The 15,160-nt window shown below is 46.0% G+C and overlaps 1 protein-coding gene across 3 annotated transcripts; it reads right to left on the bottom strand.

Annotated features, from left to right (window-relative positions):
• Nucleotides 1-1,498: 1,498 nt before the first annotated feature.
• Nucleotides 1,499-14,395, bottom strand: LOC103103988 (zinc finger protein 260-like). Of its 3 annotated transcripts, XM_016422658.2 has the most exons (4): nt 13,723-14,395; nt 11,369-11,495; nt 9,305-9,397; nt 1,499-4,467 (listed from the first exon to the last, which is right to left on the bottom strand). In XM_016422658.2, exons 1-4 carry the CDS (start codon nt 13,753-13,755, stop codon nt 2,393-2,395), a joined length of 2,328 nt encoding a protein of 775 aa, XP_016278144.2. In that variant the 5' UTR covers nt 13,756-14,395; the 3' UTR covers nt 1,499-2,392. The 3 variants fall into 3 exon arrangements, with proteins under 3 accessions (XP_016278144.2, XP_056681725.1, XP_056681726.1); XM_056825747.1 differs by lacking the exon at nt 11,369-11,495 and having other exon boundaries at nt 13,723-14,365; XM_056825748.1 differs by lacking the exons at nt 9,305-9,397; nt 11,369-11,495; nt 13,723-14,395 and adding an exon at nt 5,555-7,272.
• Between the last annotated feature and the right edge of the window lie 765 nt (nt 14,396-15,160).

Here is a 15,160-nt window from a genome sequence, read left to right on the forward strand (position 1 = left end):
TAGAGACAGAAAGTCCTAGGTTCAAATCTGACCTCAGACACTTCACTACTGTGTGACCCTGGACAAGTCACTTAACCCCCATTGCCTAGCCCCTACCACTCTTCTGCCTTGGAACCAATACACAGTATTGATTCCAAGACAGAAGGTAAGGGTTTAAGAAAAGCACTAAGTAATTTACTCCGGCCCCTGGCTCCACTTGGGCAGGGAGAGTTAGTTTCTGCTGGCCTTGGCAGAGCCAAGGACCTGGGAAAAACTCTCTCAAGAGGTCTCTCCTGAGGCTAGTTTCTTCAGAAAACCCAGAAGTTAAAAGAGTCAGCTTTCACTCACCACATGTCAGTTCAAAGGAAGAGATTTTAGAACAGCCTCACCAGGAACAGGGTCTGGGGCCCAGCCTCCACTCCAAAAAATAAAGAACTGTCTCCAGTCTCAACTTACAAAAAATGAAGAACTTTCCTTCATAGGAAATGACAACTCCTTTTAAAGATGCTTCTTTTGCGTCACTTCCTTTGTCTTCCCCTAATTTTACATCTACCAATCATAGTTGAAGCTTTGCTTTAAGACTGCCCAGGGGCATTTAGTTTAATTCTGATTCATCAACCACTAATGTACACGTGGGTCACAGACTTCCCACTTAATGATTAAGTGGGATGTTTACACTTTAGTGATTAGATCTAAAAATGGGCAGATCTCCCCACCCAACTTTAAGTAGGGTGTTTATACTTTTGGTGATTAAATCTAAAAATGGGCAGGGGAGTTAATTATCACAATCAGGGGAAGAGTTAAATTTAATATTCATGAAAACCAGGTCTTAAAAATTAGAATTGACCATCTAGAAACTAATGATTTCATGAGGAACCAAAAAGTAATAAAGCAGAATCAAAGGAATGACGGGAAAAAAAAAACAGAAGAAAACATCAAATATCTTATTAAAAAACAATTGACCTAGAAAATAAATCTAGGATAGACAATCTGAGAATTATTGGATTACCTAAAAGCCATGATGAAGAAAAAACCTTGGATATCATATTACAAGAAACTATCAAAGATAATTGACCAGAGATCCTTGAACAAGAAAATAAAATTGAAACTGAAAGAATTCACAGGTAGCCTCCAGAAAGAAATTCTCAATTGACAACTTCCAGGAATGTAATAGCCAAAATAGACAAGGGTTAGAATTTAATCTTCACAATCAGGGGTGAGTTAAATTTAATCTTCGCAAAAGCTACTATTTCTACTGTGATTGCAGTCTTGTAAAGCATTTTACAAATATGTTCTCGTTTACATTCATAAGGTTTCTATCTGGGAGATAGGAGTGATTCCCATTTTACAGTTAAGGAAAATATAAGTTAAATAAATTGCCCAGGGTTATAGTTAGTAAGTTTCAGGGACCAAATCTGAATTTGAATCTTGTGGCTCCAAGTACTGTATTCTATCTCTTGCATTACCTAGCTACCTAAAGAAAGCATTACAGAAATAAATGACCAACAACACCAAAATATTTATAGGAGACTTTTTTATGCCAGCAAACAATAGGAAACAAAGTGAGTGCCAATCAACTGGGAAATGACTGTATTTAAATATATATGTGTATGTATATATTTCATATATATAGTATATAAATACCATGAAATATGAAGGAGTAATGGTAACAGGATTTCAGAGAAAAATTCATTACATTTATAGATCTTTATGCACAGTATAAAATCTGGAATATTTCTCATATTGGGAGATTAGTAAAGTCTGTGCTGGAGCAAGAAGTCTTCCCTTCTTAATCAGATCCATAAGTTTTATCTCCAGTATGACATCTCCAAGACACAGTCAAGTATGAGCTTTAGGAGAAGGAAGGCCTTTTGACAACCATTGCTTTTATAAGCCTTCAACCCAACATGAATATTCTATTGTCTACAGTTCTCCTGATTCATATCTCCTTTGAGAACATTCATATGGCTTCTCTCCTCTATAAATCCTCTGATATAAAGAGAATGTCTTCTGACATTGGATCCATATAGAACTTCTCCACAGAATTTTTCTGATGTTGAACAAGCTCTGTATGCCATTTGAATGCCTTTACTCATTTATGACTGATTAGATTTCTCTCTAATATGACTATTCTGATGAGAAATAAAAGGTGACAGTTGTCTGAGGGCTTCATGACATTGATTATGTTCCTCAAAGTTCTCTCTAGTTTGGATTTTGTCATGTTCAACAAAATCACATTTATGATGCTCAGGAAGCTTAAACTGTGGTTTCTCCATATAGCTCTGTGGGAAAGTCTTTCCACACTGATTATAATTCAGAAGCTTTCTCAGCTGGGTGGATTTTCTGATATGCTGCAAGATTGTAATCAAATCAAAAAACATTTCAACATTCATTATGTCCATAAGGTTTCTCCTCAGCATGGATTCTCTGACTGATGTGAAAGACTGGAGTTCCACTGGAAAGCCTTTCCACGATCACAAGAATTCTCTTTTTTACGAATTGTCTGATGGGCAATAAGATGGGAGCTCTGAGTGAAAGTCTTTCCACATTGATTACACTCATAAGGTTTCTCTCCAGTGTGGATTCTCTGATGGGTAACAAGATGGGAGTTATTTCGGAAAGTCTTTCCACATTTATTACATTCATAAAGTTTTTCTCCAGTGTGAATTCTCTGATGTGCGACAAGATTAGAGTTCTGTCTGAAAGTCTTCCCACATTTATTACATTCATAAGGTTTTTCTCCAGTATGGATTCTCTGATGTGTTGCAAGACTAGAGTTTCTTGTAAAAGCCTTTCCACATTGATTACATTCATAAGGTTTCTCTCCAGTGTGGGTTCTCTGATGGGCAGCAAGATGGGAGGTCTTTCTAAAAGTTTTTCCACATTGATTACATTCATAAGGTTTCTCTCCAGTGTGGATTCTCTGATGTATTGAAAGATTGGAGTTCTGTCGGAAAGTCTTTCCACATTGATTACATTCAAAAGGTTTCTCTACTGTGTGGGTTCTCTGATGTGTAGCGAGACTAGAGCTGTTTGTGAAAGCCTTTCCACACTGATTACATTCATAAGGTTTCTCTCCAGTGTGGATTCTCTGATGTTTAGCAAGACTGGAAAGGTATCTAAAAGCCTTTCCACACTGATTACATTCATAAGGTTTCTCCCCAGTGTGAATTCTCTGATGTGCAGCAAGGTCAGAGTTACGTTGGAAAGCCTTACCACACTGATTACATTGGAAAGGTTTCTCTCCAGTGTGAATTCTCTGATGGTGCAAAAAGCTTGATCTGGAATAGAAGGCCTTCCCACACTGATTACATTCATAAGGTTTCTCTCCAGTGTGGATCCTCTGATGTGTAGTAACATCAGAATTACGTTGGAAAGCCTTTCCACACTCATTACATTCATAAGGCTTCTCTCCAGTGTGAATTCTCTGATGGTGCAAAAAGCTTGATCTGGAACAGAAAGCCTTTCCACACTGATTACATTCATAAGGTTTCTTTCCAGTGTGTATCCTCTGATGTGCAGCAAAATTGCATTTCTGTTGGAAAGTTTTCCCACATTCATTACATTCATAGGGTTTCTCTCCTGTGTGAATTCTCTCATGTAGAGCAAGACTAATACTCCATCGGAATGCTTTTCCACATTCATTACATTCATAAGGTTTCTCTCCAGTGTGAATTCTCTGATGGCCAATAAGGACTGATTTGTAGCTGAAGGCCTTCCCACATTCATTACATTCATAAGGTTTTTCTCCAGTGTGAATTCTCTGATGGCCAATAAGGTGTGATCTGTCAGAGAAGGCCTTCCCACATTCATTACATTTATAAGGCTTCTCTCCAGTATGAATCTTCTGATGCCTAACAAGATCTGAGTTCCAACGAAAGGCCTTCCCACACTGGTTACATACATGTGTTTTCATTCCAATATAAAATCTAGGATGGTAGGGAACAGATGAGTGATGGGTTATTGTTGCTACTCCTTCATTACATTCATAAGGCTTCTTTCGAGTATGAATTTTCTGATGGTTCCTGATCTTAGAGTTCTGGCTAAAGGTCTTTCTTTCTTCATTATATGTAGAAAGACTTTTGCCACAATAATTTTTCTGATGTCTACTGAGGTTTGACCTCAAGCTGAAAGTCATTTTCTGCTGACTACTTTGATATATTTGCATTTCAGGAGGCTTCTCGTGTGCCTGATTAAGCTCTACCTGTTCAGTAAAGCAGTCCCTATATTTACTATACTGAAAACAGTCATTCCTTGAGGTTGTATTCTTACAGTGATTTAGGTCTGAAAACTGTGTGAAGCTCTCTCCCACTTCATCAGATTGACAGGGTTTCTTTGAATTTTTATCTACCGTGGTATCAGATTCACAGAGTTCTCTGAAATCGACGTCACAAAGACCATCATTCATGAATCTAAGCTGGCAAGATTCTTCCACAGAAATGCTCAGGTTGGCAATAGTCTCCTTCACTTTAAATCTGGTCACTGCATCTGAAAAAACAAAAAGCCAAACAAAAATATCTGTATCAACACATATATAAATAAACGTATTTTCTTTCCTTTGATGGCATAAAGGAAATGGATTTTTATTCTATTGACTCAATCAAAATGGAGGGTTTTCAAATCTAGATAGGCAGAAACAATCACTTAAAAATGCCAATAGCTCAAATCAGCAATATGACTTAATTTACAAGGAGCTTCACATACAATGCCCCTGGATCTTCACAACAAACCTATGACATAGACCAGATAGCATTCTCCTTACACTACGCAGCTCAGGCCATGAGCCCATGATGACTAGGTGACAGAGTCCAGATCAGTCAAACAAAGGAACAAGAAATCCCTTCCCTTCCTTGCAGCAAACACCAGATCCCCCTGGGAAGTCTTTATGGTCATCATTGTCTGCCTATCCTGATTTCATGGCTCAATCCATGAGTTCAAAAAGAGTGACCTGACCCAAATCCCTGCAGCTGAAACTAGAACTTAAATCCTGTGGCTAGGTGTGTCCTTTCATTGCACTAGAGGGCCTTTCTCCATTGCACTTTCTATACTTTCTTCAAATGCTTTTTGTTTTCCTTTTACATTTTATTTTGTCAATCTCATTTATCTTCCTACTTTTTTGTAGAGATCATTCTGATGCAGTATCATGTGAAGATTCTTTATAGATACCACATACTAAGTTAAGAAATAGATGTAGTGTTTTTAAGTGTAATGTAATAATATTCAGTGTTATATCCAACTTATATTCTATTAAGACTGATATTTTGCCATTTGTTACACATATACTAAACATTTTTAGTAAGGGTTAAATTAAGGAGTTCGACGAAGTGAGGAGAGTAGTTAAACAGAAACTTTGTTTAAGAAAGAAGTACAGATAGAAAGATAAAAAAGAGGAAAGAGAGATTATTAATCTTATACCCTACCTATACCTATACCTATACCTAAAATTCTTAATGCTATCTCTGTCTTCTCAGGACAAGTTTTTCTGCCTGGCACACTAGGCCTAATCTACTCTATCTATAAATTATTCACTAATTACCTAACTCCCTAAAATAATGGACAGCCACCACTCACTCACTCCTTCAATCAGTTTTCTATAGCAGCCCAGCTGTCAGTAGCCAACTGCCAGCAGATCCTTGCCTCAGAGACAGAGCTCCTGCTCTCTAGAGATCCCAGAGGCAAAAGACGTTCAATTATCAGCAGTTGCTTCCTCTATCTCCTCACTGACCAACTGTCCCCCCTAACTTCCTGTCATAGGGCCGCCTACTTCCTCTCCTCAGGTCCTGGTCTCTTTGGTAATGGAATCTTCAGTTCTGGCTTACTGATTCACTGAACCTGTAAGTTCTGATCTACTTAGAAACCTTGCTCTCTAGCCTCTTAAGGAGAGATTAAGAAAATCCCTTTATATCATTTCATATTAAATCATTAAATGTAGTAATTTCACTGGTGAACTTTTAAATTTTTTTTCTCTTTCTATGTCTGGGACCACAACATGACTGCCAATCATTTTTACCTATTCCTCTGAGGTATAACAGATGCTGTTTTAACCCACCACTTCAAGACAGCCCTTATCCAAATTTATCCTTATTTTCTAAAATTTATCCTCATTGACTACAAACTGTCATGATCAGTCATTCAATAATTTTTCTGTTCATGAAGTAATTATATCAAACTCTGTCTACTTCTAAGTGCAACAGATTCTTTCAGTTTCTCAGCCTGACATCAAATTGTTTCCAAACTGCCAGACAGGTTTGACATACCAGTGCAAATCTATTTCCAATGGACAGTCATAGGTATGTACAGACCCTCATTTACTTTCTGAACACTGCACCAGCTTAGTTCTCTCACTCCAAGGATATTTTAAAATTTCATCTCATCAGTATTATGATCAAAACATCGAGAAGTTACAAATGTTTGGGTTCTTCCAGTGGAGATGATGAGCTCTTTGAAAAGCATGATCACTAGCCATGCACATAACAAACTATCTTCACAAAGGTTGTTTTATACATTTAATATACTACTTGTCACTAACCCCCCAAAAAATACATCTTAAATGTAGCAACTAGCCATTTATTTTGTTGCTTGGTCTCGGGGCTAAAAACAAAATATGATTTTTCACCTCTCAACAAGAGAGCTTGTTAAATTCTCTTAGAGTTTTCTACCACGTCCATACATGAGGAAGCACTTTTACTGTATTCTGGTTATGAATCAAAAGACAGCTGGTAGCACATTGAATGGAGAGTTAGACTTAGCCATCAGAAAGATCTGAGTTCAGGTTCCATATCAGACACTTATTGGCACTGTGGCCCTGGGCAAGTCACAACTGCTGATTGCCTGTTTCCTCAAATGTAAAATAGAGATAATAGCAGTACCTACAAGTAAGCACTGCTAGGCAGATCAAATGAGGAAATGTCTATAAAGCACTTAGCCTACTAATTGACACATAGCAGGCAGCATACAAATGCTAATTATATTGTCTTTGCTGTAGTTGTTACTATTAAACAAACTCAATGCAGAACCAAATTGAATATGGGGTTTGTAAGGTACTGAACCAAATGCTGTAAACCTTCACTCCGGGAAAAGAGCCCAACTTTGAAATGAATTTCATATATTATGTTTCCTTCAACATCTTCCAAGTTGTAACTCATCTGATTAAAAATGCTATTCCTAGTCAACAAAATTTGTAAAACGATATAATGAAACTGTGCCATAACGGTAAACATAAGGACTAATTGGATCAAAAAAATTCTTCCACAAAGCTCCATCTTAAATTTTTATAATTGAGAATAGAATTACATTTTATATTTTATAATTATACAGTAAAATGAAAGTATTCATTTGAAGCCCTACAGACAAAAGTTATCTAGGTCATTCTCACCATATAAGTGCCAAATGTACAAAATAAAATGCATAAATTTAAAAGAATATTATGAGTAGTAAGTCGACTAAATGCTAGGGGGATAACCAGAGAATACTCATCACCATAGCTTGTCCAGAATTATTCATTCCTCCCCAACACTGATTTGCTTCCCCCCACCAACTCAGCTGAGAACTAGTCCTCCTATTTTAAATCAAAAGCTCTCTCAGGGGGCAGCTGGGTAGCTCAGTGGATTGAGAGCCAGGCCTAGAGATTGGAGGTCCTAGGTTCAAATCTGGCCTCAGACACTTCCTAGCTGTGTGACCCTGGGCAAGTCACTTGACCCCCATTGCCTAGCCCTTACCACTCTTCTACCTTGGAACCAACACACAGTATTAACTACAAGACAGAAGATAAGGGTTTAAAAAAAAAAAAAGCTCTCTCACTTCCTCTGCACCTCCCATAAACCCAAAGTCTTGTTTCTTCCTTTGTCCTGGTCTTACACAGGGGGGTGACCCTTCTGGTTGCCTAGGCAAACCCCCTCACAGGCATTGATGATCCCAGTCCATCCTGTCACCTCTCCCAGCACATTCCCTCCTATATGGTCCTCATTTTTTCCCTATTCTTCAATATCTCCTTCATTACTCTCTCCTTCCCTACGCCATAAGTAAAATCAACGTCTCCCCAAACCTGAAGAAAAGCCTCCCGTGGTCTCCTCGTCCCCACCAGATACTGGCCGCAGAGGGCTATCTCCAAAGTGTGTTTTCAATTATTTTCCCCTTTCTACAAAAGCCTCAAGTTCAGCTCCCAATTTCACTGCTCAGCTGACGCTACTCTCTGCAGTTGGTCATCCATCATCCCCCGATTGCTAAATGCAATGTCTCTCCTCCATCTTCATCCTTCTTGAACTCTCTGCAGCCTTTCACACAGCCACTCATTCCATTTTCCTCGATGCTTTCTTCTCTCCAGGCTTTGGTGACTATACTTTCTCCTGATTCCCCTCCGAGGATGCACAAAACTAAACCCCCTTCTCTTTCGGGCTTGCTGTTTGAACCTGGGTCCCTCGGCTGCTTCAGGATTGCCTTGATCTCTGAAGGAAGCCAGATTTGAGAAGGAGTTTCTGCGTAAATGTCTGAGTTCTGGGGCCTGTGAGGAGTCGTGGGCTAGGGATGAGGGATGGTCACAGCTGCTCCCAGAGGAAACTCCACCAGATAGCAAGAAGCCTGGTTTCTTCCCCACTTTGTTCTAGGCTGTTAAATGCCTTCGTTCTTTGCTCCTCTCCTTCCTTCCCAGTAATCGCTTACCTTACTCCTCTCACACATACAGTGATCAGTAGGACAGGCCTCCTCTTGTCCCTTGACCAGGACACTCCATCCCAACTCCCTGGGTTTCCTCTGGCGGCCCCTCAGGCTGATGATGCTCATTTGGCTTCCTTCAAGTCCCCCCTAAAGCCCCTCATTGCACTCTAAGTCTTCTCCAGTCCTTAGCCCTGGGGCCTTCCTCCTCTAGGTTACCTCCAAAATCTACTGGCCATGGCGGGTTTGTACATAGCTGTGTCCATGTGGTCTTCCCCACTAGATAGGAAATTCCCTGAGAGCAGGGGTTGTCCCTTGCCTTTCTCTGTATTCCTGAGGCTGACCACAGGGTCTGATGCTTAATGAAATATTTATTGGCTTCAATACGGTCTAGGAAAAGGTTCATATTGGGTACATTTTTCAATGATTTTAGTGCCCCACCATTTCAAACAATAACTTCTTAGAGGCTCACAGATTTATCACTCGAAAGGAACTAAAAATCCAACCATCTCGTTTAACACATGGGGAAACTGAGGAGCTACAGTTCAGTGATTTGTCATGGATTGTACTGCTGAAAGCAATTCCGAGTGAGGTCGGCCTCCCCCAAGTCTGGCACTCCCTTCACTACATACGAGTCATAGCTGCTCTGTCACACAACTGCTTTCATCTCACTCACCTGAATAAGAGTTCCGTGGGCCTTTTTGCTCCAGAATCCATGGTGCTTTCCCTTCCTGAAAATAGATCAAATCTTCTCTGGCCACTGGAAGTCCTAGGCACAGGAAATAAGGCAGGATGAAGATGGAGAGAACTTAATCATCTGGTTCTCCTTAGGGAAGAGGAACATGCAAGCAAGGACCATAGGCTAATTCCCAGGATTCTTCAAGGATGGGCTCCATGGTGGTGATTGTTGGGATCTTTGAAGAAGGGATCATGGAATCATGCAGCCAATTGGGAATCAGAAAATTCCATCTTTGTACATCTCTTTCAAAGAAGGATGGGCAAATTCCACAACTTCCCGTATTTAGAAATTAGAGGCAAGTGGCACCGTGTAGTGCTAAAAACCTGGGCCTGAGGTCAGGAAGCCTTGGATTCAAATCTGGCCTCAGGTTCTCTTAGTAGCTGTGTGCCCCAGGGCAAATTATTTCACTTCTATTTGCCTCTATTTCTCAATTATAATATTGGGATAATGATAGTACCAAACTCACAGAGACGTTGTGAGGATCAAATGAAAAAATATTTATAAATTACATAGCACAAGGAGCACCTAGGTGATGCACTGGATAGAGCATCTAGGCCTAGAATGAGGAGGACTTGGGTTCAAATCTGGCCTCAGACACTTCCTAGTTGTGTGACCCTGGGCACATCACTTAACCCCAATGGCCCAGCCCTTACCCCTCTGGCATTGAAGAGATACTTAGTATTTATTCTAAGATAGAAGGTAAAGGTTTAAAAAATAAAATAGATTACAAAGCACAGTGCCTGACACATAGTAGGTATATATAAATGCTCATTCCCTTCCCTTCCTATCCCACCAGCTGTGATGGAATTTGAGGAACAATGAAGGAAGAATAAAGATAAAATTGCTATAAGATTAAATTATTTCCATCTCACTTCTTTCTTGATCCTACTTACAATTAATTGATTTTGTTCTGTAACTGCTTATGTCATGGTTTTATATCTCTGAATTTGGTTCAGAATCAAGCAGAGGTAAAATGGATTAAGTTTAAAAATCTGGCCCTCCTGCTCATCACTGGCCTCTTCTTGTTTCGAGGAACTCAGCAATCATGGCAGGATGGGTATGAATACCAGGGGTCAGGCCCGAGAGCTTCACACTCCCAAGCCGTCCTTGTAGGGTGTCTGGTGTGCTGTCCAAAAGTCTGGTCAGTTATCCCAGACACCTTGCAGGCAATCTAAAACAATGACCCCTATTCGTTGTAGTGAAGAAGGAGAACGTGATCCAAGTGCCAATGAATCGTATCATTCCCTGCACCTTCCAGTTGTGTAAGCACTCGTGTTGTCCTCAGTTCCATGATGTCATCCTCCCTGTTCTGTGCTTTGCCCTGTCCCCAAAACATATAAAAGGGGAGCCGACTGACTGCTCAGGCTCTTTGCCCGGAGGCAGAGCCATGGACTCTAGTGGGAGGCCACGTGCCCCTGCTCATCAATGTTGTTGTGCTCTGAGAACTGCCTCCATTTACCTTTTTATTAAATTAAATTAATTAAATTTTATTAAATTTCACATAAGATACCAGGCAGGATTAGGAGCAATAAGGTACCATTTAACACTTGGTAACTAGAAAAGGTCCATTCCACAGAGGAACGGGGTGCCCTGGCAGGTAGGGGGTTCCCGTCACTGCCCGTCTTCAATAAAATAAATATAATAAAATAAAGTGAGCAGTTTTCAGGGATTTTGTAGATAAAATTCACGTCCAGTTAGAGGTCCGACCAAACACCCTGTCTTAAGATCAGCCCCAACTCTGAGATTCTGTAATACTAGGCTGATTCTTAACCTGAAGTTACCTAAAACAGGAAAGAGACAGGAAGGAGCAACAGAGAAAAGTGCCAGCTTCCCATTGCAACTATCAAAGACTTCTCATGGGAAAGCCAGGTAGAACGGGGCTGCAGAAACCGGCACTTCTGCTCTTCCAAGAGTTGATGAGGCTCATGGCCTGCCCACTAGGGAAGGAAACAAGGCATTCCTTCGATGGGAGATTCCGTCACCAGGGAAAATGGTCCTCACCCACAGAGAGCAGACTTTGAGAGATCTCCAGCATGACCTCCCTGTACAGCTCTTTCTGAGAAGGCTGCAAGAGGCGCCACTCCTCCTGGGTGAAGGCCACAGTCACATCCTGGAATGTTATTGACCCCTAAAACGGCAAAAGCCATGAGATTTAGAGCTGAAAGAGACTTCAGAACTCATCTGATCCAATCCTCAACGGACAGGAGAAAAACAAAGACCAGAAGGGATCTGCCCCACTCATAAGCCTCAGGAGCGCCAGAGCCAGCCCCCTCCCTGGCACTGCCTCAAGCTGCTGCTCTCTGTTCGCCCCCTTCCCCGTGCCCCCACCGCAGCAGTGAAGGCACCCTTTGGATGCCGGGACTCAGCCACCTTCCCCTCCCGCTCCCCCGAGGTCTGTGATCTGGGGGGCCTGCATCTATGGCAGTGGGACTGTGAAGAGGGCAGCTGGGAGTCAACAGGACGCGGCTGCCTCACACTCACAGCCTCCTCTGAGACCACGTTCAGTGGGATAACGAGGAAAGTCTTCGGATGTGAAGCAAGAATCATGCTGGAATAATAAGAAGTGGAGAAATGCCTCCCTACGGAATCAGAGAGGAGTCACATGCTCTCTGGTGAGGCAGGAAAGTCTGTAGAGAGGGAGGAAGTGAGGTGAAAGTGCTCATCCACCCCTAGACCGGAAGCTCCCTGAGGGTAGCCTGGTCTGGTGCATTTGGAGCCTCAGCCTGCAGGATTGGGCCAGCCACACCACAGTGCCTACTGAGTGACTTTATTGACCAATCCATCCTCCCCACAGCCTGGGGAGGGGGTGCTAGGATCCCCCCTTCTGATAGAGAGGGAAACTGAGGCACAGGGCAGCGGCTGACCCTCCAGGGCCCAGGCCCAGCCCCAAGGCCCCCCTCCCACAGGGATCTCTCTGAACATCCTGCTGCTCCTTCTGCTTTGGGGGGACCCCAGGAGCTCCCCAAAGGGGAACCAACCCTCTCCCCAAACAGAGAAATCTGGTGACTCAGGGACTGCCCTCCTAGGCCTGAAACCAGCAGGATCTGGGTTTAAATGTGACCTCAGACACTGCCCAGCTGGGGGAGCCTGGCCAAGGCCCTTCCCAGCCTTTACCTCAGTTTCCCCCATTGTGAGATCCAAACAATAAGAGCCTGAGGAGGGGGCTGGGGGGAAGCTGGTCCAGAGAGGGTCTGGGGGGAAACAGAGCTGCTTCCTCTGGGTCTCCTGGGCCTCTGGGCCAGCTGAGGAGGGTCTCCCTCAGCACCACTCCAGCCCAGAGGCCCAAAGACTCTCCAGAGGCCTGGGGGAGGCCCAGGAACCCCTCCTGCCCTCGAGGAGGCCACAGAAGGCAGCAGCAGCCCCTGAGCCCAGGCTTGGAGCCCTGATGGACAGAGGATAGTCTGGGGGTGTCTGTGTGTCTGTCTGCTGGGCTCAGGCTGTTCAGGCCTGTCTGCCTCGCCCACTTTGGGGTTTTCTGGACAGAGGCTGGGCAGCTTCACCATGTCCTTCTGCAGCCAATTTGACAGGGGAGGAAACTGAGGCAAGCAGAGTAAAGTGACTTGTCCAGGGTCTCTCAGGGGGAGATCTTCGGCCTCCCTGACTCCAGGCTCTGGCGGTGATGAGCCACCAAATTGTTAAAAATCTGGGAAGGGACTCTAAGGAAAAATGGTCTTTTTCTTAGGGCCTCCCACAGGGAAAAGAGCCATCCAGTGTGTGAGCTCTGAATGGAAGGCCCAAGTGTCAGCTCCTGCAGAGGACGGCTCATCCTGGGCTGCTGAGTCTGGCCATGGCCCACAAGGACCCCGACAGCAGCCCAACAGGACTTGGTGAGGCCAGACCCAGGGCTGCTGGCCCAGAGCAGATACCACACAGCCGGCCTGACCCCCTCCCCTTCAATCAGACCCTGGCCTCCCTGACCAGGACCCTCCGGCCCCTCGCTCAGCCCCTCTCCAGGGACCCTCTCTCCCACTGGCCTCCCTCCTCCACGCTGGCCTCTGGGCCTGCCCTCCCGAAAACCAGCCTTTCCTGGTCCTTCCCCCTCCGAGGCTCCCGTCTACACGGCCTGGGGCTTCTCCCCATTAGACTCTGGCCTCTGGGGGGAGGGGCCTGGCGGGCCCAGGAGGGGAGCACAGTGCTAGGCACGGGGAGGCCCTGGAATGGGCTGCTTGACTTGCTCTAATCACTGGAGAAGGGGGGGATTCAGAAGGGACACCTGGGGCCTGAGGGGGTGGAGCCTCCTGAGAGGCAGGGCTCTGGATGGGGGGGCTGCTCTCACCTGGGAGGAGGGCTCAGGGTCCCTGGGGGGTGCTCTCACTTGGTAGGGGGGGCTCAGGGTCCCTGGGGGGTGCTCTCACCTGGAAGGCGGGGCTCTGGGTCCCCGGGGCCATCTTCTCTGGCTCCAGGCTCCGGTCCCGGGGGGAGCCTGTGGCTGCTCTTCCTCACTTGGGCACTGGCCGACGGGGACGACACGGGGACAGGCCGGAGGGCAGATGCCCGGCCCGGCCCTGAGACTCCACCCAACAGCAGGGCAGCGAAGTTGGTCGGAAGAGGAAGGCGGCTTCCGCCCTCTCGCGGTCCCTCTCTTTGGCCTCAGGACGGGGTGGGGCCAGGCAGAGCCTCGGGGCCCCGATCCGTCACTTTCCCTGGGGACCCGCGGAGGCCCGGCAGCCGGGAGCCAATGACAGCGCCGGGGAGGCCCAGCCCCCGGCTCCAAATCTCTCCGAGAGCCACGAAGGTCGGGCAGCGGTGACCCAGAGTCAGGCTGGAAGGGCAGCCTCGGACCTTGGGGATGAGCCAGGGAGCCTGGCCAAGCAGCAGCCCGTCGGCGAGGGAAGCCCGCTCCTCTCCGAGGAGGCCCAGAGGAAAGGGCAGCCAGCAGAAGCGGGGTAGCCCTACCCGGGACCTGCAGGAGCAGAGCGGGCTTCCAGGAGAGACCGCGGCTGCAGGAAAGGCAGCGAGCTCAGCCCCAAGTTCCTGCTTTCTGCGGCCCTCCGGAAGGCTCCTCCCCCCTCCGAGCCCCGCCCCTGCCCAGCCCCTGCAGCCCCGTGGGCCCTTTCCTCCAATCATACCCCGCGCCTTTCCGTCACGTGGAACGCCTGGGCCACTGGAATGGCGCTTCTCCCCCTAGTCTCCTCCCAGGGCTCCGGTCCCCCTCGGGCCGCCCCCCAGCAGAGCTCCCATCTCCCCTCCCTCTGCCCCGCCCCCTTTGCCCTCCTCGGCCCAATCTCGGGACTCCGTTCCGTTCCGTTCCGCTCCGCCCCTCCCTCCTCGGGTTTCCCCTCCGTTCCTCCTGGTCCTCCCTTGCCGCTAGGCTTCCCCGCGGTCCTCCCCTCTCCTCTGCAGGCTGAGCTGCGGGAGGAGCTCACTAGTCATTCACTCCTCAGCGCGGGCTGTTTTGTTTGCAATTAGAAAGTGCGAAGCAAGAGGTTCTCCGGGGCCAGAATAGGGAACCCCCCCCCCCCCGAAGAAGTCCTTGGCCCCGCGGCTCCTGCTCTGCACGACTCCGGCCTCTCCGGGCCACCGCGGGAGCTTTCCCGGAAGAGTGACGCCTTGGGAAATCGCGGCCTCGGGAAGCCAAGCTACCTTCTGGATCCTGTCCAGGACGAGGGAAGAGTGGCATAAACTGGCCTCGATCCATCCGGGAGGAAAGCGGGCTGGTGGAGGACGTTCTCTCCCCGGAGGCCCTGATTCCAGGGCAACGCCAAATGCTCCTGGGGCCGAGGAGTCCTGGGAGCAGCCCCGCGACGGTGAAGGCCTTAGTTTCCCCATCTTGCTCAAGAAGCCCTGGAGCTG

The sequence above is a fragment of the Monodelphis domestica genome, chromosome 4, assembly GCF_027887165.1.
Source record: "Monodelphis domestica isolate mMonDom1 chromosome 4, mMonDom1.pri, whole genome shotgun sequence".
NCBI lineage: Eukaryota > Metazoa > Chordata > Mammalia > Didelphimorphia > Didelphidae > Monodelphis > Monodelphis domestica.

Bases quoted from the DNA above. Each gene is read 5' to 3' on its own strand.
- LOC103103988 (XM_016422658.2), bottom strand. From the start codon at position 13,755: ATGGCCCCGGGGACCCAGAGCCCCGCCTTCCAG. The intron at 9,398-11,368 runs GTGAGGACCATT...TCCTGTGCCTAG, and splicing joins TCAAAGTCTGCTCTCTGTGG to GACTTCCAGTGGCCAGAGAA. The intron at 4,468-9,304 runs GTGAGTGAGATG...TTGTTTTTTCAG, and splicing joins CCCACGGAACTCTTATTCAG to ATGCAGTGACCAGATTTAAA.